At 36.9% G+C, this 22,446-nt stretch overlaps 1 protein-coding gene across 1 annotated transcript in view; it reads left to right on the top strand.

Annotated features, from left to right (window-relative positions):
• The window catches only part of dhx37 (DEAH (Asp-Glu-Ala-His) box polypeptide 37), a 54,331-nt gene that overhangs the window by 7,361 nt on the left and 24,524 nt on the right, over window positions 1–22,446 (top strand). Inside the window, exons 4-15 of the mRNA XM_056464125.1 lie at window positions 1,010–1,122; window positions 1,483–1,849; window positions 3,113–3,261; window positions 5,667–5,759; window positions 11,157–11,253; window positions 13,086–13,199; window positions 14,892–14,993; window positions 16,911–17,025; window positions 17,547–17,645; window positions 18,358–18,416; window positions 20,948–21,092; window positions 21,231–21,307. Coding sequence (XP_056320100.1) covers window positions 1,010–1,122; window positions 1,483–1,849; window positions 3,113–3,261; window positions 5,667–5,759; window positions 11,157–11,253; window positions 13,086–13,199; window positions 14,892–14,993; window positions 16,911–17,025; window positions 17,547–17,645; window positions 18,358–18,416; window positions 20,948–21,092; window positions 21,231–21,307 — 1,530 coding nt within the window. The remainder of the gene's footprint in view (window positions 1–1,009; window positions 1,123–1,482; window positions 1,850–3,112; window positions 3,262–5,666; window positions 5,760–11,156; window positions 11,254–13,085; window positions 13,200–14,891; window positions 14,994–16,910; window positions 17,026–17,546; window positions 17,646–18,357; window positions 18,417–20,947; window positions 21,093–21,230; window positions 21,308–22,446) is intronic.

Here is a 22,446-nt window from a genome sequence, read left to right on the forward strand (position 1 = left end):
CTGCTGTTATAAACTAGCCTAGAGCACCATCTGCTGTTATAAACTAGCCTAGAGCAGCATCTGCTGTTATAAACTAGCCTAGAGCAGCATCTGCTGTTATAAACTAGCCTAGAGCAGCATCTGCTGTTATAAACTAGCCTAGAGCTCCATCTGCTGTTATAAACTAGCCTAGAGCAGCATCTGCTGTTATAAACTAGCCTAGAGCAGCGTCTGCTGTTATAAACTAGCCTAGAGCAGCATCTGCTGTTATAAACTAGCCTTGAGCAACATCTGCTGTTAAAAACTAGCCTGGAGCGCCATCTGCTGTTAAAAACTAGCCTGGAGCGCCATCTGCTGTAAAAAATTAGCCTGGAGCAGCATCTGCTGTTTAAAAACTAGCCTAGATCGCCATCTGTTGTTATAAACTAGCCTAGAGCACCATCTGCTGTTTAAAAACTAGCCTAGAGTGCCATCTGCTGTTGTAAACTAGCCTAGAGCACCATCTGCTGTTAAAAAACTAGTGTAGAGCAGCATCTGCTGTTTAAAAACTAGCCTAGAGCAGCATCTGCTGTTTAAAAACTAGCCTAGAGCAGCATCTGCTGTTTAAAAACTAGCCTAGAGCAGCATCTGCTGTTTAAAATCTAGCCTAGAGCTCCATCTGCTGTTATAAACTAGGCTAGAGCAGCATCTGCTGTTATAAACTAGCCTAGAGCTCCATCTGCTTTTATAAACTAGCCGAGCGCAGCATCTGTTGTTATAAACTAGCATAGAGCAGCATCTGCTGTTATAAACTAGCCTAGAGCAGCATCTGCTGTTATAAACTAGCCTAGAGCTCCATCTGCTGTTATAAACTAGCCCAGAGCTCCATCTGCTGTTATAAACTAGCCTAGAGCAGCATCTGCTGTTATAAACTAGCCTAGAGCAGCATCTGCTGTGAATAGCTGAGCTCAGAATCAATTCAGATGCATTTTGAAAGTCTCTCAATTGACGCCACAGCTCTAGCTGATTTTGTGTTTCTAAATCTCCACAGAGAGCAGAAGTATTAACTAAACTCGCTGAGGTTCAGCTGCCCGAGGCGGAGCTCAAACTGCTGTACACCACCTCGAAACTGGGCACTGGAGGAAAACTCTACCACATCAAAGAGTAAGACCTCACTCTCTACAGGATTGACTTAAAGGGACAGTTCACACAAAAATAAAATTCTGCCATAATTTACTCGTGCTTCACTTTTTCCAAACTTTAAGTGTGTGTCTTCTGTTGAACACAAAAGAAGATATTGTGAAGAATGTTGGAAACCGGTAACCATTGACTACCAAGTTTTTTTTTTGTTATTGAATATTAACGGCTACCAGATTTCTTAAAATCTTCTAATGTGTTCAACAGAAAAAAGAAACGAAGGTGAGTAAATGATTACTTTAGATTTTCGAGTGGGCTATGCCTTGAAGATGGGTGGTGAGTAATTTGTAAGAAATTCTGGTTTGTTATTTTGGTGTGTGCTTGCAGATCTGTGAATGAAGGTCAGGATGGAGGTTCATCTATGGTCAAGATCAGCAGTTTGAGCGGTGCAAACAGAAAGAGAAGAAGAGCAGCAGATGATGAGGAGGAGGAGGATAATGAATCTGAGAAGTCTGATTCCTCTGAGGATGATGATAGTGAGGAGTCGGACTCCTCTGAGGAAGAGGAGGAGAAAATCTCTGAGGAAAAACACACAGAAGAGCAACAGCAGGTGCTGAAAGAGGAGACTAAACTGAAAGAGGAGACTAAACTGAAAGAGGAAGACATGAAGGTAGAGAAGAAAGAAGAAACACATAATAAGGAAGACTGTAAACCTGCAGTTTTCATTCCAGTGGAACGACTGCCAGAGATTCAGGTGCAGAAATACTGTGTGTGTGTGTGTGTGTGCGCGTGTGCGCGCGTGTGTGTGTGTGTATTCAAATTTTGACTTTTTTTTTTATTATCCACAAGTAGAAATTTGTCTTTTACTTCACCACAATCATATTCAACATCATCAAGTCACATAAAAACAACACATTACACCAAAACATTCAATTTATAACTCGATTAACCCTGCTCAAATCCCAGTATTCACAATTCTAATGGCGTTTGATGCACATTTTTCCTTACTTGAGTTACATGAAGAGTCTTTTTGAATATTTTTGGGATGAGAACAATCTTTATTATAGCAATAATTCTTCAATGCTTCATGTTTAACACTTATTTGATACATTTCATTCTGTTGTCTTCATGGTGCTCTAGCAATTTGACTTTGTTTTTGCTTGTCTTTAACTGGTAATAGTATATACCCAGGGCTTAACATTACGTTTTTGCCTGCCATCCACTGTAACTGTTTATTTTTTTAAAGTTACAAAGCCACTTAGCATTTTCACTAGCCATAATTTTGTTGTTGGAAAAATCTATTTATTTGCTTCATTTTTGCATGCTACTTGATTTAAAATCATTTAATTTCATTTAGGTTATTAAACAACAACAACAACCTCTGACCAGCTAAACTGTGATATACCTGGTATATCATAAAATGCATTTGCCAAATAAACTGATGTAGTGAACATTGCACCCATGTGACCAATCAGCTGTCTCCATTATGCTTGCCTTGTTTACTCTACTCTTGGTTGCTTGGTGACCAATACAACAGTCAGCCTCTCTAAGAGCTTGATGAAAACGCACCTAATTCATTCATTAATTTCCCTTCGGTTTAGTCCTTTATTTATCAGAGGTCGCCAGAGCAGAATGAACCATCAACTATTCTGGCATATGTTCATGCAAAGGATGCCCTTCCAGCCGCAAACCAGTACTGGGAAACACCCAAACACTCTTGCATTCACACACACAAACACTCATACACTACAGCCAATTTAGTTTACTCAATTCACCTATAGCGTATGTGTTTGGACTGTGGGGGAAACCGGAACACCTGGAGGAAATCCGCGCCAACATGGAGAGAACATGCAAACTCCATACAGAAATGACAACTGGCCCAGCCGGGACTCAAAACAGCGACTTGCTGTAAGGCGACAGTGCTAACCACTGAGCAACCATGTTAGGGTTGAAACCTGGCTATATTCTGCTGCAGTTTTTGCTTTGGGTTTCTTTGTAACTTGTGTGTGAACTGCAGGAGGCTCGTCTGCGGCTGCCGGTTCTGGCCGAGGAGCAGATCATCATGGAAGCGGTGAAGGATCACGAGTGTGTGGTGTTGTGTGGAGAAACAGGCAGTGGTAAAACCACACAGGTGCCTCAGTTTCTGTATGAGGCCGGATTCGCCAGGTAACTGTCTGTCAACCTTTTATTTATTTGTTTATTTCTGGCAGCTCACTAAACAAAACTCATTTCCACAGCCCACTGAACCCGCTATTTGTGATGTGATGTTAATTTACTCAGACACAAGAGAGTTAAAGGCATAGTTCACCCAAAACTTATTTACCTTCCCTTCAAATCTTTGCGTTTTGTTCTTCTTTTGAACACAGAAGAAGATATAATGAAGGAAGCTGAAAACCTGTAACCATTGACTTCCATAGTTTTTTACTTTTCTTTTTTTTTCTAAATATGTTTATTGCATCCCCCCTGCCCCATATCCACACCCTTCAGCAGGGGCGTAGCAACCGGAGGGGAACATGTCTCCCTCACTTTTTGAGACAGACCATTTAGAAACAAGTGACTAAGAATGTAAACTTTTGGATTTCATACAGCTGTTCCCCCCCCCACTTTTTAAATGTCCACTACATCCCTGCCCTTCAGATATGTGTATTTACACATATACACATTTAAATTACATACCTAAAAAAGAATAAAGTAAATAATAACAAATGTAATTGGGTTTTAAACCACAGAAGTTCGAACTGTAGTTCTGCCGAATGACTAAAAAATGATCAGTATTGATGGTAAAAAACTGTACATTCTAGTCAAACTATTCTTCTGCAATCTTATACCAAACACGGAAAAAAGGGCAGGATTAATAGCTATAAATGTGGGAGAGCGTTGATTTTATGTGATTGTATTGTATTGCAATATGGAGTAATTAGGCGTTGATGTTAAATCAAAAGTAATTTACAAATACTTGAAAATGAAATGATTTAATGACAATAACTTGCTATGGTTACAACTGAATTGTTACAAAATAACTGTATAAAATGATCAAATATGAAATGATAAAACATATGATATAAATTTTACCCAGCTTAAATGTAAAATTAAAGTTACCAGAGGTAGAAGGAGAGACACAGGGGGAGGGAGAGAGAGAGAGACTAAGAGAGCAGGCCCAGAAGTTAGCCTGATTGCAGTAGAGTCAGAGAAGATAGACTCCAGAGGAGAGGAGCAGAGGAGGAAAGCAGACCAGGAAAAGAAAAGAGACAGAGCAGCGTTTTACCACCTATTTTGTATCTTACTTGACCATGTGACTTAAGCCCAATTACTGAGACATTCAAACTGACCAATCAACATGTGACCACATCGTAAAACCCCCAAAGTCCACACACCAGGCCCTGATCTTATCAGTATCTGCCTTTGGAATCAGTTTGGACCTTCTTTGGTGAAGGACATGTTTTTCCATATAAACAAATGCATATGATAATTTTCATTCCTACATAATGAATTGAAATATTAAAAAGTAATGACAAAAAATAATAATAATACAAAAAATAAAATAAAATACATGTTTACAAACACACAATTGACATATTATTCATATATGGTTCCCAAAGATAGTCAAAGTTCTTCTGCTTGTCTTTGATGATATAATTTAGTCTCTCCAGTCCAATACAGTTCAGTATTTCGTTTTTCCACCATTCTATGGATGGAGCATCCATGTGTTTCCGGTATAATGCAATAGCCCTTCTGGCTTGAAGAAAACCAAAATCCAACATTGTCTTTCCATAGGATACAAACCAAGAATACAGAGCTTGGCATTTAAAGGTTGTTTTTTTTCTACTAATGAAGTCAAAGGTTAAAGGTTTTCAGCTTTCTTCTAAATAATATATATTGTGTTTAACTGAACAGAGAAACGCAGAAAGGCTTGTAAACGCTTGAGGATGAGTTAATAGTTGCAATTAAATAAACTACCAAGAGACTCAGGCTGTCACTTTAAGGAATTGGGGAAACCCAAAATCCATTCAGATGCCGTAAGTGAGTATAGATTGTCAACCGATCAAGACGGAATGGGTTCAATCTATCCCAGGACAGATTTTTCCACAGTATTGAAGTTTTGCCCTAGTTCTGCCCAACATTTGTGTTAGATTTGAGCAAATAAAAATGTGACCTTGTTGTTTGTAACTATATGGCCTTAAAGGGATAGTTCACAATTTACTCACCATTAACTCACCTTTAAGTGGTCCCAAACCTTTTATGATTTTCTGTTAAACTCCAAAGAAGCTGAAAACCTGTTGACTTCCACAGTAGAAAAAAACAAATACTATGGAGGTCAATGGTTACAAGTTTCTAATATTTTTTCTGAATAACTTTTTTTGTGTTTAACAAAAGAACGAAACTCATAAAGGTTTGAAACGAGTAAAGGCTGAGTGAAAAATGACAGAATATTCATTTATTTCTCCTGTAAAATCATCAGGTTGAAAACCACTGGTCTCTGTTATCTGTCTTTGTGTGTGTGTGTGTGTGTGTGTGTGTGTGTGTGTTGTGTGTTTTTTGTCTCATGGTTTGTGTGTGTGTGTGTTTTTCAGCTCTGGTGGGATTATTGGTGTGACGGAGCCCAGGAGAGTAGCGGCCATCAGCATGTCTCATCGTGTGGCCACTGAAATGAACTTGTCCAGCGGGTAAATCACTAATATAGTCATAGTTTAAGATCTCAACATCAAAAGTGACTTCTAAAGCATAAAATACCATAACATGTTTGCAGATATTTAAGAAACATGCTAAGTGAACATGCTTGTATAGTTCAATATAGACAATATAGTCAGTTTTTCTCCTTTGTGTGTGATTCGCGTCAGAATGTCTGTTTTTGTTTTGGTCTCTACAACCAGCCCACTGCCGGTTTACCCAATTATATTGGTGCAAAACACAGTGTATTTCATTTCAGTCTAGAAGCCTGCCTCAATATATGCGAGCATGGCTCTAGAGCAGTGTTTCCCAACCCTTTTCCTGGAGGCACACCAACAGTACATATTTTGGATGTCTCCCTTACCTGACTAATTAACTTCAGGTTTTGGAGTCTCTTCTTATGTTCTAATTAGGTGATTCAGTTGTGTTTGATTAGGGAGACAATGAAAATGTGTACTGTTGGTGTGCCTTCAGAAACAGGGTTGGGAAACACTGCTCTAGAGGACAGAGCCATGAGCCATGATGCAGAGCCATGAATGCGACCTCTAGAGGACAGCAGCCTCAGAAATGCAGATGCAGACTTGGTTTTAAAAATCCACATGAGGTGGTTCTTAAATAGCAAATAATATAAACATTACAACATAAACATTAGCTGAGCAGCTTAAGCCTTGCTCACACTACAGGATTTTGAGCCCGATTTGTGCCATATTTGGAAGTAACGAGGTCGCCGACAGATCGGGCTGTGATCTGTAAAAAATTTGGGGGTTCTCTGCGCTCGGCATTCTTTAAGTAAGTAAGTAAAGGTTTATTTATATAGCACCTTTCCCAGACATTGAGTCACAAAGTGCTTTACAACAACTAAAAGAACACATGACAGTAAAAGAACTGTAAAAACATATTAAAACTAATTAAAAATCCAAATACAGAAACACTAATACTGTTAATTAAAAGCTTGACCAAAAAGGTGTGTCTTTAAATGCTTTTTAAAAAGTTCAGCTGACCCCAGAGTTCTCAGTGCTATCGGGAGAGAGTTCCAGAGTCGTGGAGCCACCACACAGAAAGCACGGTCACCTTTAGTCTTAAGACGAGTTCTGGGAAGGGCTAAAAGGTCTTTGCCAGAAGACCTCATAGACCGGCTACAAGAGTGACTGCTTAAAAGATCTTGAATATACAGGGGTGCTTGACCATGCAGAGCTCTATATGTAATGACCAATAGGAAGCCAGTGAGGTGCCTTAAGCACAGGTGTAATGTGTGACCTCCTACTGGTGTTAGTTAAAAGCCTCGCTGCTGCATTCTGCACAACTTGCTATCGCTCCATGGAGGATTTGTTCAGACAAGTGAACAGAACATTACAATAATCCAATCGTGAAGAGATGAAGGCATGGGCAAGCATCTGCATCTCTTCCTTTGACACAATATCTTTGATTTTTGCGATGTTCCTCCGGTGAAAAAAGCATGTACAAACAACAGATTAAACATGGTTGTTAAAACACAGGGCTCGATCAAAAATGACACCAAGATTTCTAATATCACTGCAATTTGAAGGTGACACACCCCCAAAACCTTGCCTGATCATTGGGGTGATGCTATCTGGAGCAAAAATGAACATTTCTGTTTTATCAGGGTTCAGTTGCAGAAAATTGTCTGCCATCCATTTGCTAATGGAGACTAAACAATCCTGCAAGAGAGACAGTTCGTCTAGTCTGTCAGGGCTAAAAGAAAAATATAATTGTACATCATCTGCATAGCAGTGGTAAGATATACGTTTAAAACTACTGCTTTATGTGTGAACTACTGAAAAATGTATCAAAGAGACTTGCTGACGTGTCACCTAGCATGCTGAGTATTCCAGAGCAGCCCTGTGGGGACCCAGGGTTGAATAAGACCCTAGCACCCCCCTTGCTGATTGTAAGAGGTGACAAATTGCAACCTGTGTCTGGGGAGGATGAGAACCTGGTTACTTCAGATCCAAAACAATACTTTGGCTAAACTAAAGTTTTAGCAAAGATTAAATAGGGTGCAGATTGGCACCCTTACTCTTAAGACTTTACAGCAGTGGTTCTCAAACTTTTAAACCAGCGACCCCCACTACCAAAGCATATACAAACAATAAAAATAGCTTTTTAAGCTGTTCACAATATTTTAACTATATTTACTATACATTACAGGGCTCGAAACTAACATTTTTGCTTGGTAACACTGGTGCTTCTAACTTTAAAAATGTAGGTGCACCAGCCAAAATTTAGTGGCTCCCACCAATTATCACTGTTACTACAAGTTTTATAAACGGATTTATTGCATTTGAAATCAACAATAATCAAAACTAACAAGCAAAAAATATATATGCACGCGTGAGGAAAATATGTCTCAATGAAATCCCCTTATCACAAGAAAATACATTTTTATAACATAATTGAGTGACCAAAAGTTTCACGGACGAACCGCTCACTGGCCCTGCACGCACTGCTTGACATGAATTCATTATTGAATCTCTTAACTTTAACTTTTACATATAGCTGCCACTTGTACGGCTGACAGCATCTGGCGATAAAATAAAGGATTAAACAGAATCTCTTGTGCTTAAAATGTGTAGATGTGGCAAACAGTTACCTGAAAATTCCGTCCCACAGACTTTACAGTGAATGCTAGTTATTTTCATAGCCTTAGACTTGAAGCCAATGGAAGTCCTATCCACTCTTCAATAAGTATAGCTGGTGGATTAACATTCAGCACATGATCAGTAATCAGATGTGCTATTATTTGTAGCTTTAGCTGGTTTCTAAAACTAAATCTGTCAGTGTTGTTTTCATTCTCATCTTCAGCGCTTTACATTTTTGCGGTTGTAGCTCCTGTCATCTGAAGACAGGAGGCGTCGACTGAATGATTGACAGCTGATTTTAACCAATCATTCGTGTTCAGTTCTTAGAGCAGTGGCTCAATAAGAAGAGCGCGAAGGCGGGGCAAGCATTGAAGGCTTTGTTTACTGCGGCAAGTTGACATGACAACAGTTTTAAACTGTTCCTGAGCGCTGCGTTCCAAGTACAAAGATGCATTCTGCCCGAATGTGTCCTAAATACTTTATAAATCATTAATATCTTTTTAAAAATCTGAAAATATTAGCTTTCACTTGTAATACTAAAAAATATTTATTATAATCACTGAAAATTACACAATTTTTAAATCACTCTCGCGACCCCTTGAAATGATTCTGCGACCCCCGCAGGGGTCGCGACCCCCAGTTTGAGAACCACTGCTTTACAGGACACTTACAGTACATCATACAGGACTGAGACTGGCTCTTGGAGCATACAGGACTTCTTCAATTCAAAGTTTATATACGGCAGCAGAAGTAATGTCACTTTAAAACAGAAGATTGAAACTGGCTCTCAACGATGCAGTCAAGCTGAAAGCTAACAAACACAATCCAGCATATTTTACAGTTCTCCACCCTCAATATCAGCACCTATATGAAGCCAGACCCAGACACATCAGACTTTTCAGAATTCAAATGAAAACTCATTTAGAGAAGTTGGATATTAACCTGGATATAATAACAATGATGCATGTGTGCCCTATACCACATTGACATATTAATAAGCCATCTATTATAATGCACCATATTAAAAAAAGGGGAATCCACCCAAATGTTTATCAGGAACAATTTATGAATATACAATGCAATCTACCAACTTATGTAATAGTGTGTACAGATGTATATGACTCCTTTCAGTGTTGTTGCTATTTGTATGTTTTTTTTTTGTTGTTTTTATAATGTATGTTTGTTAGGAAACTGATATGATTATATATTGTATATTTAGTATATGTTTTGGCATGAATATAGCCAATGCTGCTGTTATGGCATTAAAATTTAAATTAAATAAATAAATACTCCAGAGCAGTCGGCTGACTCGAGCTGCAGCCGATGAGAGAGCATATCAGCATGCGCTATATGGACATTGTGCTCAGGTTTTTATTAGAAATAAAAACACAGATATTTAGGAAACGTCAGGGTGTTATAGATATGTTAGTTTTATTTCAGAGTTATTAAATTGCAAAAATTAAAAACTCTCTGGCTGCCTCTGTAGTTCTAGTGTTAAAGCCACATCTATCCACTTGAACCTTGCAGACGAGCGATTGATCCGCTGATGCATCAGCTGACTGACGGTGTTTTTAAATGAAACTCTGTCAGTGATGTAATCGGCACACAAGCAGCCAATAGTGTTCAGCTTTTTCTGATGGCTCCTCCCTCAATTTTTATTGGCTGTGGTTTGGTAGCTTGACTGAGCTGTTGGGGAACCAGTTGTTGTCCGATTATATTGTGTGTGACCCCCCCCTCTTGTGGATTATTTAAGTAGTGTCACGTAGTGCAGTGTTTCCCAACCCTGTTCCTGAAGGCACACCGACAGTACACATTTTCAACCTCTCCCTAATCAAACACACCTGAATCAACTTATCATAACATCAGAAGAGACTCCATCACCTGAAGTTAATGGGTCAGAAAAGGGAGACATCCAAAATATATACTGTTGGTGTGCCTCCAGGAACAGGGTTGGGAAACACTGACGTAGTGTAAACACCACATTGATTAAAAGACTCAATCAAGTCATGTAGTGTGAACGGCACAGCGATCTGCCGACGTTTAAAGTCATGTAGTGTGAACTAGGCTTTACGATGTAAGGCTTGATTGTCAGGCACACTCACTCCTGTCTGTGTTGTCAATCTGGCAACCTGTGTTTGTGTGAACATTTATTTATTTACATACAATACACAGTGATTAGAAACTGCTGTATAAATAAAACACATAACAAAAGTATTCTATTATTAGACGGAGCTGTTGAACAAAGACTAATAAAAGCAAAAACAGAGTTGTCAAAATTAAAGTCGCTTGGAAAAAACCCACTACGATGTTTTCAACCACTAGGTGGCAATCCTACATACTGCACCCTTAAAAGTTTAGTTTACCCCAAGAATGAAAAATATCCCACGATTTACTCAACCTCAAGCATCCTATATGTACATGACATTAATATTTCAGGATTATTTTACATATGATCTTAGAATTTTCCAGCTCGACGGTCAGCTCTTTTTATCAGCAGTCTAAAATAGTTGTACTATTATTTTGTATTATTTTATGACCATTTGAATGCATTATTATTAAATAAATATGCTAATCTTTCTGTTCTTTCCCCTGCAGTGTGTAGTGACCAGCATTTCCATCCAATCTGTGTCCATTTTTAAATTAAAAATGATTTTCCTGTCGACCAAACTATTTGACGTTGACACTGTCTCTGCATGTGTGTGCATCGCTGCAGTTATTTGTAGACCCTTCACAAACATCCTGCTTTAATGCCAAACTGAAGTCAACTGAAATGATGTGTGTTTGTGTGTTCAGGGTGGTGTCTTATCAGATCAGGTACGAGGGGAATGTGACAGAAAACACAAAGATCAAGTTCATGACGGACGGTGTTCTGCTGAAAGAAATTCAGAGGGTAACTCGCATGCACAAACACACACACCAGGTATTATATAATATACAATGTGCTATGCAAAGAGTGCATTGTTCCTCATACAAATTTTCAGCAGCGCTAGTTTCAGAAGTTTTTCTCCCGTTTTTCTTGTTCTTGTAGGAATTTCTAAATGTCAAAAAGCTACAAGGCATTCATATATTCATATATATATTCATATATATTCATAAATTCATATATATATATATATTCATCTATTTATATACATATATACATCTATTCTCAAGGTTGGGTTGGAAGCTGGGTCTATTCTACCCAAGCTATGATGACTTCCACCATGATATTTTTGGCCGAATTGGACTGTAGGTGGTGAGATCGAGTCTTCAAACCTGTGTGTATTCCTACTGTGAAATTACCACATTAAACGTGCTATCATGGATGCAGTTCACTAGAGTGAATCTAATTTTAGCTCCACATCTAACTATCAGACACCTGTAGACTTTATGCATTCGAGTAAAACATATACAAATAAAATGGACCAGGTTCTTTTTAAAATGAATGACGGTGAATGAAAGTCAAACTGGTGAGCCGTCTGATAAAAAAGTGGTCTTCTGAATCAAATCAGCAGGATGGCCTTATGGATCTTTCTCTTACTTTGAGTAAACTGCAGTTCGGCAGTTTTACTTTCACTCATGAACATTTCATTCATGCCCCCGTGACACACTGGGGTATGACGCAAAAAGGAGTAAGGACTGGTGAGTGTTATAGAATTTAATAATGCAGGCCTAATGGAAAGAATAAAACCTCCGCATTCCGCGATGTGTGTGTGTGCGTGTGTGCAGTCCTTTACTGACAGCCGCTCAGTAAACAGTTAGTAAACACAAGTACATCTTATTGAACATAATTTCTTTTCATCACCAATTATCATAGCAGAACAGTTTCTCAAGCAGTTTGTGATGTAACAATAACTTGCCTAATTACCGTAACTTGCCTAGTTAACCTAATTAACCAAGTTATGCTGTAAAGAAGTGTCTTAAAAATAAATTATTTTCAAATGTTTCTCAAGAGCAAGGACATTTTTCAGAGTATTTCCTTTTATACTTTTCTTCTGAAGAATTTGTCTTTTAGTTTTGGCTGGAATAACATAATAATAATAAAATATATATATTTTTAAACTGCTAAGGTTAATTTTGTAAGGCCTCTTAAGTCATTATGATTTTTCGATTGGCTACAGAGCAAACGACTGTTGTCCAATGATTGCCTAATTATCATAACTTGCCTATTTATCCTAGTTAAGCCTTTAAATTGCACTTTAAGCTGAATACTAGTATCTTGCAAAATAACTAGTAAAATATTATGTACTGTCATCAGGACAAAGATAAAAGATATTAGAGTCGCACTTTATTTTAATATTCAGTTCACACTATTAACAAAGCATTAACTAAGACTTTTAGCTCAAAGTACTAATTAGCTGCTTATTAGTAGTTGAGTTTAGGTGTTAGTTATCGATTAGGGATGTAAAATTAGATCATACTTTTCTAAGTGCTAATAAACAGTTAATATCTGTAATTATCTATATGATAGAGCGGTAATAATTAATAATTTAAACTAAAGTGTTACTGAAATGAGTTATTAAAGTGATTGTTTAAACACGAAAATAGTTTTTGTTGTTGTTATACCCATTAAAGTAATCTTTTTTGCAGCTTAGGTCAATATTGTGATATCGCATATCTTCATACAAGCGTCAGTAGGTAATTGCAACAAAATAAAAGTCGATACCGGAATAAGCCGAATGTATTTCTGTTAGTCTTAACGTGATGCTTTCTCTCACTGTTCTTCTTTCTTGTTGTTCTCAGGATTTCCTGCTGCAGAAGTACAGTGTGATCATCATAGACGAGGCTCACGAGCGCAGCGTTTACACCGATATTCTCATCGGCCTGCTGTCTCGCATCGTCCCGCTCCGCAACAAGGTAAAACACTTGATCATGCATGGTGGTCTGGGTTAAGACTGCATAACTATTTGAAATGTTTTCGAGATCGATACGCACAACATGAAAGGACATGGCTAGATAGATTAAGAGAAATCTAGCAAACATTTAGAATTGTTTAATAGTTGAAATGTAGCTAGTATATGGGGTATATGAGGATGTTCTCATGTCACACTCACAGTGTCCCAATGTGTAGTGAACCAAGCTCATCAGTGCCCTTATTAGTGGCCAAATTCATGCACACAACCTACTGATGAACGACCTCAGTAGCTAGGGTGCTGATTGAGACTGAGCATTAGATTAAGGCCCAATCCCAATTCTATTTTTGTACCCCTTCCCCTTGAAACCAATGGTGAAGGGGAAGGGCTTCAAAATGTACTCCTAAGATATGGGACAGCACTACAACACCTGCACACATCATCATATGTCATCGCGGGCTCTTGATTCATTTGAGATCAGATGATCGTGACTGCTGTAGTTAGTCTAGTTGTGTTATTTTTTTGGTAATTATCTTGAGGAAATCACTGAAGGCATATATTATGTTATCATAATGATATAATGTGGCAATAAGATCGTAACTCTACTGCACATTTAACACAGTGGCCATATTCATCTATGTAAACACACAAAAACAACTTGAGTGTTATAACAGACACTGTAAAAAGCCCATTCCCAGCCACTAGACTTTTCTGACAGGGTATTCGAGTGTCATCGAGTGTCAGAATGTTGTGGGACTGCTGTACAGGAGTTATTATTTGGAAGTATAGTTGGCAAAATTTAGCGGTTTTTACAGTAAAACATGAACACGGTTATGAATGTATTAAAACATGTGCTTGCTTGTTGTAAAAATGTGTAATAATAACAAAAATACTAATTTGTGCATCTCTTTACTTCCATGTGCAACATACCCCTTGGTTTCGAGTGTTGTCCTGAAAAATCTCAGTTTGAAGGGGTGTCTAGCCCTTTCCCTCAGCCCTACGCCTTCAAGCTAAAGAGAATTGGGACACCCCTATCCCTTCACGTGAACGTGCAAAATGAGGGGTAGGGGTATGGGGAAGGGCTAAGGGTAGAATTGGGATTGGGCCTAAATGTGCAGTACTAGCTTAGCACTTCCACTTAGCTTACACTTAGCACTTTAAGGCTGATTTATACTTCCATGTCATGCACACACGTATGGTCTGGCACAGCCTTCGCGCGGTCACATAGCCCTTGTCTCGTGCACCTATCAAAAAATGTAACTACACGTTGCAACAATGCGTAGAGCAGGCTCTGTGATTGGTTGGCTTAGTAGTGGTGACAAGTGCGAGCAGTGCTGAGACCCGTGAGCCCGATGAAGCAATTGTTTACAAGTGTCTAGTCACGTGAAGGAGCTCCAGCTGGAAACTTTTGTTTTGTGTTTACCTTATGATTGCACGTCTGCCGGTTCCCGTCTCTGAATGAGCGAGTTTGAGCTACTGGTAGTGTTTCACCCGCGAAGAAATTCGACACAGAGGAACAAAAACACTTACTGCCATCTAGCCTTTCAGGAGTGTTATTGCAGGGCAAAAGAAACAGCATGCTGAATTATAAATGCATGACTATGTGCAAGGCAGGCGCCGTGGGTCACGCCGATCACTCGACGCAGAAGTATAAATCAGCCTTCAGCATGTTTGTAATGCCATCTGCATTTCACAGAAAGGTTTACCCATGAAGCTGATCATCATGTCTGCAACGCTGCGTGTGGAGGATTTCACTGAGAACAAGAGACTCTTCAGCTCTCCTCCACCCGTCATCAAGGTCAGAGTCTTCAAGTCTTCTATTTTTTAGGATTCACATTTATTATTTTCTTCAATAATTTAAGAGTACCATCAGTTTACACATTTTACATCCCCTTCCTCTCCTCAACAACATCAGTTACAGTAATTAGATGTTGCTACACCGTTAAATGACACCGTATTTAACTGTAATATGTATAACTGTATTTATATGTATAACTGTATTATGCTGTAAGACAGTTATGCAGTATGTTACTGTATTTTAAAGAGCCCCTATTTTACATTAAAAAAGGGAGTCTCCCGTATTTCAGAACTATCTCCAGCCACCCACCCATTTATCCCGGAAAACTCCTGTAATTTCAACCACCCCCACCCATACCCCCTTCATTTTGGTAAAATATGTGAAATCCCTGGGTCGCCAACAGTGTTATCGGATCCGATCGAAGCGGCCGCCCGAAACCCAATGCAAGAGTGCATTAAAGCAGTGCAGTTAAACGGCAGCATATTGCTCTATTCTTAACTTTAAGTAAAAACAGCGACACACATTCAGTATTCACTATTTTGAAACTTGACCACTGCACGTGTGTAGAAACAGCTGACGGTGGCCATAGCAATGACAAACGGCAGAGGATCGCTAGCTCACAAACGCATTTAAATCCGTAAACAAAGCGGCACGCAGCACGTTTTCAACATCGCATTAGATGCGATATGAGGATATAAAGAGTTAACCAAATATAGTACAATCGGTTACAAGTAACAAAATGGCTAAAGCTTTGTGTTTGTGTTTTGTTTTTGTGATGTTTAGTAGGCCAGAAATGAATTTCCACATGTGTGGACAATAAATATTTCTAATTCTAAAACACAATTAAATACGTAATTTGCAAGCTAGAGAAAACAAGGAGGCAACCATTTTAATCGCACTTACTTACACTCGTGAAATGGAGGAAGAAACTGATCTATGATCCACTGATCCATATACTGATAAAGTTCCTGTCAAGCTCTGATAAAGTCCCATACATCAATAGTCTTTTCTGATCCTTTAACAAACGGCTGATGAATCCCCCATTGTAAGCGTGCAGATTGCTGAAGCACTCTTCAGAAAAACGATGGGAAGAGCACAAGGCTGGGGTGATAATGCTGAGGTATTTTTGCAAAAATAAACCTCAACCACTGACTCTTCACGGTTTCATCTTTGGGTTGAGAAAATAACACTAACTTTCCCCTCACACTTCCAGTAATATCTAGCTGAGCAAAGCGTCTTCATGACTTGATTCAACCGGCTTCTGCTACAGTGCATGTCTTCCTCTTATTCTTTCTACAGTGTTTGTGGGTGGGGCAGCAGGTTTTAATTTTCCCAGGTTTGCGCTCGCAACAATTGGGTGGGGCTTCAGTTTCGTAGCCACGTCACGCCGAAATGGCTAAAGACTCGTTATCAAGACGATTCATTTGAAGCACTATGAGTCGACTCTTTTATAAATGAATCAATAGTTTTAAACAGTGTCCACTTTCAGATTTAAGCCTTAGCTAGATATTCCACTTCACTTGTGCTACACGCTACATGGGAGGTCATTTTCAAAAACCCATAATAGGGGCTCTTTAATGTTGCATTGTGAAAATTACTGTATATTTTACAGTAAAAATATACATACAATTCTAAAAATACACACATACAGTGAAATAAATGGTGCTGTAAATGTAAATACAGTATTTTTGCTGTTACTGATTTACAGTAAGTTACTGGTGAGTGAGTTGCTTTAGATTCTACTGGAATTTGTTAATGATGTATCATAAAATTCAATAAACACAGATAAATAATATAAAAAACATGCATAAAATAAGTTTATTGCACTTTTGTTCAAGTCTGTGTTATGATGTATGATGAAATCGCTGTTGTCTAATATATGATCATTTTAACCCTGGTTTTTGTGTCTACATTCAGGTGGAGGCCCGTCAGTTTGCGGTCACTGTTCATTTTAATAAGCGCACACCGATGGACGACTACACTGGAGAAACTTTCCGGAAGATCTGTAAGATTCACCGCATGCTGCCGCCAGGTATGTTAAACACACGTACTGTAGATGATACACTCATAAAGCTAGATGATATGTACAGAAAAACACTCATGCAGTGCTCTGAATGCATGTTTAGTTGGTCAAAATTATTCACCCTCCTGTGAATTTTTCTTTATTAAATATTTCGCAAATGATGTTTAATAGAGCAATGGATTTTTCACAGTATTTCCTATAATATTTTTTCCTCTGGAGAACGTCTTATTTGTTTTATTTTGGCTAGAATAAAAGCAGTTCTTAATATTTTAAAAACATTTTAATGTCAATATTATTAGCCCCTTTTTCCGATTGTCTACAGGACAAACCATCGTTTTACAATGACTTGCCTAATTACCCTAACCTGCCTAATTACCCTAGTTTAGCCTTTAAATGTCGCATTAAGCTGAATACTAGTATCTTGAAAAATATCTAGTCAAATATTATGTGCTGTCATCAGGGCAAACATAAAAGAAATCAGTTATTAGAAATGAGTTATAATTCTGACATCACCTACGTGTGTGTTACAGGTGGGATTCTCGTGTTTCTGACGGGTCAAGCTGAGGTTCATTCTGTGTGTCGCAGGCTGAGAAAAGCTTTCCCTTATAAACCAAATCGAGAACACACAGGTACGCACTGAACTATTAGATTCATCCAATTATGCTTTATTTGATGTTACTTTTAATGTGGTATGTACATGTATCTGTTTGTGAATGTAGAAGCTCTGCAAAGTTACAATAGTCAGGAGTGAGTAATGCAGTTTTACTTCCTGCACAAACCAATGCTTCTGTATTAATCTGTATTATATCTAAATTTACTATGTTTATTTTGCTAGCACACATTGTTTATTAAGGTGAACAATTAATCCCTGCAAGTTATAGACCATTCATTGACAGATACTGGAGGAAGAGATAGTAATATCTTAATGTGACTTCCTGGCTAAATAAACTCATAATAGTAGATGTGCAAGAAAGAGATGATGATGCTGCTATTATTATTATTATTATTATTATTATTATTATTATTATTATTATAAAACTGAACTACACTGTTCCAATTTACTATGACCTTTTATGTGAAGCTGCTTTGACACAATCTACATTGTATAAGCGCTATACAAATAAAGGTGAATTGAATTGAATTATTATTACTATTGAACGCATGACGAACATTATATAATAATGACTTTTTTAATTTAAAAAAATTGAGTACTGAACAACAATTCATCATGATTACCTATTGAAAACAAAAAAAGTACATTGTCTATTTTATTTTTTTAGATAAAAGTAATTTTTTCACCTTAAATGGAAAGAAAATACTAATTATGTGTTTGTTTTTCAGATATGATGGAAACGGAAGAAGATCTGAAGAAGTCAAAAAAAGCAAAGAAGAAGAATGTGGTATGAAAATGATCACTAGCTAACAGTTTGTGTGTAATTTTACAATACAGTACTATTTCATTTGTTAACATTTGACTGCATTAGTTAACAATCCAACAAAGAACACTACTTATACTGCAATATTTTTCAATATTAGCAATGTAAACTGGTGCATCAAAGTTTCAAATCTAAATTTCTTGTAAATTCATTGTTGGCTAACAGACGGTGAACAACATAACTTTTATTATCTAACTTTAACAGTGAATATTTTGCTTTAAGTAATATTTACCTTTTTTGGTTTTTAATTAAACTGAACGCCATTTCTGAATTCTAAAGATAATCTCATGAATCAATAATATAGGAAACTAGTAGCTAAAACATTAATTGTTGCATCCTGTTTTACATAAAATTAATTCAAATAGTATGCAGTATTTTCTGTGCATTTAGATTTAGGGATGCATCGATATGGCAATTTTTGCCATTATCGATAACCGATAACTCTGTATATTTGGAAGCCAATAGATGATATATATATAATTATCTTTTCTACTTTTCTTCATTTTTCTTTTGAAATAGTATGCTGTATTTTCTGTGCATTTAGAATTAGGGATGCATCGATATGGAAATTTTGGATTGTATTTGGAGGCCGATATTTGGTCGATATCAATAACCGATATTATATTTGGAGGGTGACGTATATAAACCTCTTTTGCTTTTTTTTTTCGATTTCTTTTCTTCGTTATTTTTCCTTTTCTTTTAAAATAGTTTGCACAGTATTTTCTGTTCATTTAGAGATAGAGATGCACCAATATGGAAATTTTGGATTATATTTGGAGGCCTATATATATATATATATATATATATATATATATATATATATATATATATATATATATATATATATATATAAAAAGCCTCTTTTTCTTCTTTCCTCCATTTCTTCTTTTTCTTTATTATATATTTTTTTTCTTTTGAAATAGTATGCAGTATTTTCTGTGCATTTAGATTTAGGGATGCACTTATATTGCAAATTTTGGCCAATATCAATAACCGATATTGTATCTAAAGGCCGATATATAAGCCTCTTTTTCTTCGTTCCTCTATTTCTTTTCTTTGTTATATTTTCTTTTCTTTGAAAATAGTCTTTTCTGTGCATTTAGAATTAGGGATGCATCATTACTGTAATTTTTGCCAATATTAATTACCGATAACTCTATATATTTGAAAGCCAATAGCCGACATGTATAATTATCTTCTCTTCATTTTTCTTTCAAAATAGTATGCTATATTTTCTGTGCATTTAGAAATAGGCATCGATATGGAAATATTTGCCATTATCGTTAACTGATAACTCTATATATTTGGAAGCCAATAGCCGATACGTATAATTATCTTCTCTTAATTTTTCTTTTAAAATAGTATGCAGTATTTTATGTGCATTTAGAATTAGTGATACACCAATTAATGATAACCGATATTATATCTGGAAGCTGATATATAAGCCTCTTTTTCTTCTTTCCTCTTTCTTTTCAATATAATATTTTCTTTTCTTTCAAAATAGTATGCAGTATTTTCTTTGCATTTAGAATTAGGAATGCATTGATATGAAAAATTTTGCCATTATTTGGAAGCCAATAGCCGATATATATAATTATCTTTTTCTTCTTTTCTTCATTTTTGTTTTTAAATAGTATGCTGTATTAGTATACACTGATATGGAAATGTTGTCAAATAATGATAACCGATATTATATTTGGAGGCTGATATATAAGCCTCTTTTTTATTGTCTTCATTGTTTTTTTTTTCTTTTCTTTTGAAATAGTCTGGTGTATTTTCTGTGTATTTAGAATTAGGGATGCACTGATATGGAAATTTTGTCCAATAATAATTACCCATATTGTATTTGGAGGCCGATATATAAGCCTCTTTTTTTTTTTTCATTTCTTTTGAAATAGTCTGGTGTATTTTCTGTGCATTTAGAATTAGGGATGCACTGATATGGAAATTTTGTCCAATAATAATTACCCATATTATATTTGGAGGCCGATATATAAGCCTCTTTTTTTCTTTCCTCTATTTCTTCTTTTCTTTGTTATATTTTCTTTTAAAATTGAATGCAATACTTTAAAATTAGGGATGCACTGACATTGGATGATATTTTGGATGATATCGATAACCGATATTATATTTGGAGGCACATAGCTGATATATGGGCTGATTAAAAGTTTATGTACATTTTTTCTGACAATGATTGCAAAAACAAAAGGTAAACAGCTGATTTTATTTTAAAACCTTAACTCATGAAAAGCTATCACTGAAACTTACATTTTCTCTCCAGCGGCATTAGCTCTTGTAATGTACATGTCTATTCTTGTAATGTCACGGAAATGACACTCAAAACCCTAGTGGCCTGCAACAAGCAAGTGAATTGATTCAAATATTTGACAGATAATTTTAATATCAAAAACAGTTTATTGGTCGATATCAATATGGTCACCTATATATTGTGCATATATCAGTAGGCTCTATTCTCAACACTGTCTCACTGTCAGTCTTTACCGAGGATCAATCTGGATAATTACTCTGCTCTGCCTGTGGACGAGGGTGATGAAGACCGTCAGGCAGGCATTGATGAAGATGATGGCGAGGGTTCAGACCTGGAGCTGGAGTTGGGGGATCATCCAGACACTGATCACGGTGAGACACTCTTACAAGTGCAGCTCTGAACATTCACTTCTTGTTCTGGTGGAGATAAATAATGTCACAGGAGTATGTGGAGTAATGTAGAAGTGTATTTTGGGCTTTAGAGTGAACTGATGTGTTTTGTGTGCTCAGAGGAGAAGGCCGATCCGTCCATCCCGCTGTATGTGCTTCCTCTTTACTCTCTGCTGGCACCTGAGCAGCAGGCCAAGGTTAGTACTTCAAATAAATCTCAGAACAGAATTATTGTCTTGAAGAACTAAAAATAAAAATGTACTTACTATCTACTCATTCAAAAGTTATTCCAAACCGTTGAGTTTTTGTTTCATGTTAAACACAAATTAAGATATTTTGAAGAATGTTGGAAACCTGTAAACAATAGCCCCTTTCACACATATATACCTTTCCAGAAGGAAGATTGCCGGACAGAGTGCGTTCACATTCTAGAACATGCTGACGTAAGACGTCTACTTTAGCCAATCAGAACACTTGGATGCATTCACGTCCGTGCGGTTTATGAGAATAAAAGCCTGTGAATATTTTTCCAGACACATTTAGCTGCTAGATGTTAGTCAGAGAACATTTTTGTTCCTCTTAATGCCAACTGTGCAAAAAATGATCGATAAAATGCTTATGATAAGCCGTTGTTTGTTTACCTTCGAGCTCTGATGCGTGTGCACGTAAAGCAGCCGGTGAGCACCAGCACACACACACATTATGAACATCTCGACATGCGAAAGTGTTTCTCTATATGTTTTCGTCAAAGTTGTTCACAATACTCCTCCATCCACAGAGTTTAGAGGTCATTTGTGGTTAATGATGTCAGAATTTACTGGTATTTTGGAATGGATGCGTGAATGGTCTTTTCCGGAAGAAAAATACGTAACGTCCGTGCCTGTGTGTTAACAGTGCTTTTTTAATTTACAGGTAAAGTCGTTCCGGAAATTTTCCAGATATTTCCCAGTATCACTGTGAAAGGGGCTGTTGACTTCCATAGTTTGAAAAAAAAATACTAAGGAAGTCAAATATTTCCAACATTTCTCAAAATATCTTCTTTTGTGTTTGAAACAAGTAAATCATCACCTCAAATCTATGCCTTTAAATTTTTCTACATCAATGGAACAAAATTAATGGAGCTATGATTGATTGATTTTATTTTGATTTAAAAAGTAGAAGTTTTTCTTAATGTTACAATATGAATACAAACACTTTTCTGTAATGTAACAAATGGAGTTGGGCGATGTCGAGCAATTTGGCATTGTACGATGTCTAATGTGCAACATCACGATGGATCATCAAAGTCATCAAAGATGGTGGTGAATTAATTATTTTTGAACATATAATTAATTCA

The sequence above is a fragment of the Danio aesculapii genome, chromosome 8 (genome assembly GCF_903798145.1).
Source record: "Danio aesculapii chromosome 8, fDanAes4.1, whole genome shotgun sequence".
NCBI lineage: Eukaryota > Metazoa > Chordata > Actinopteri > Cypriniformes > Danionidae > Danio > Danio aesculapii.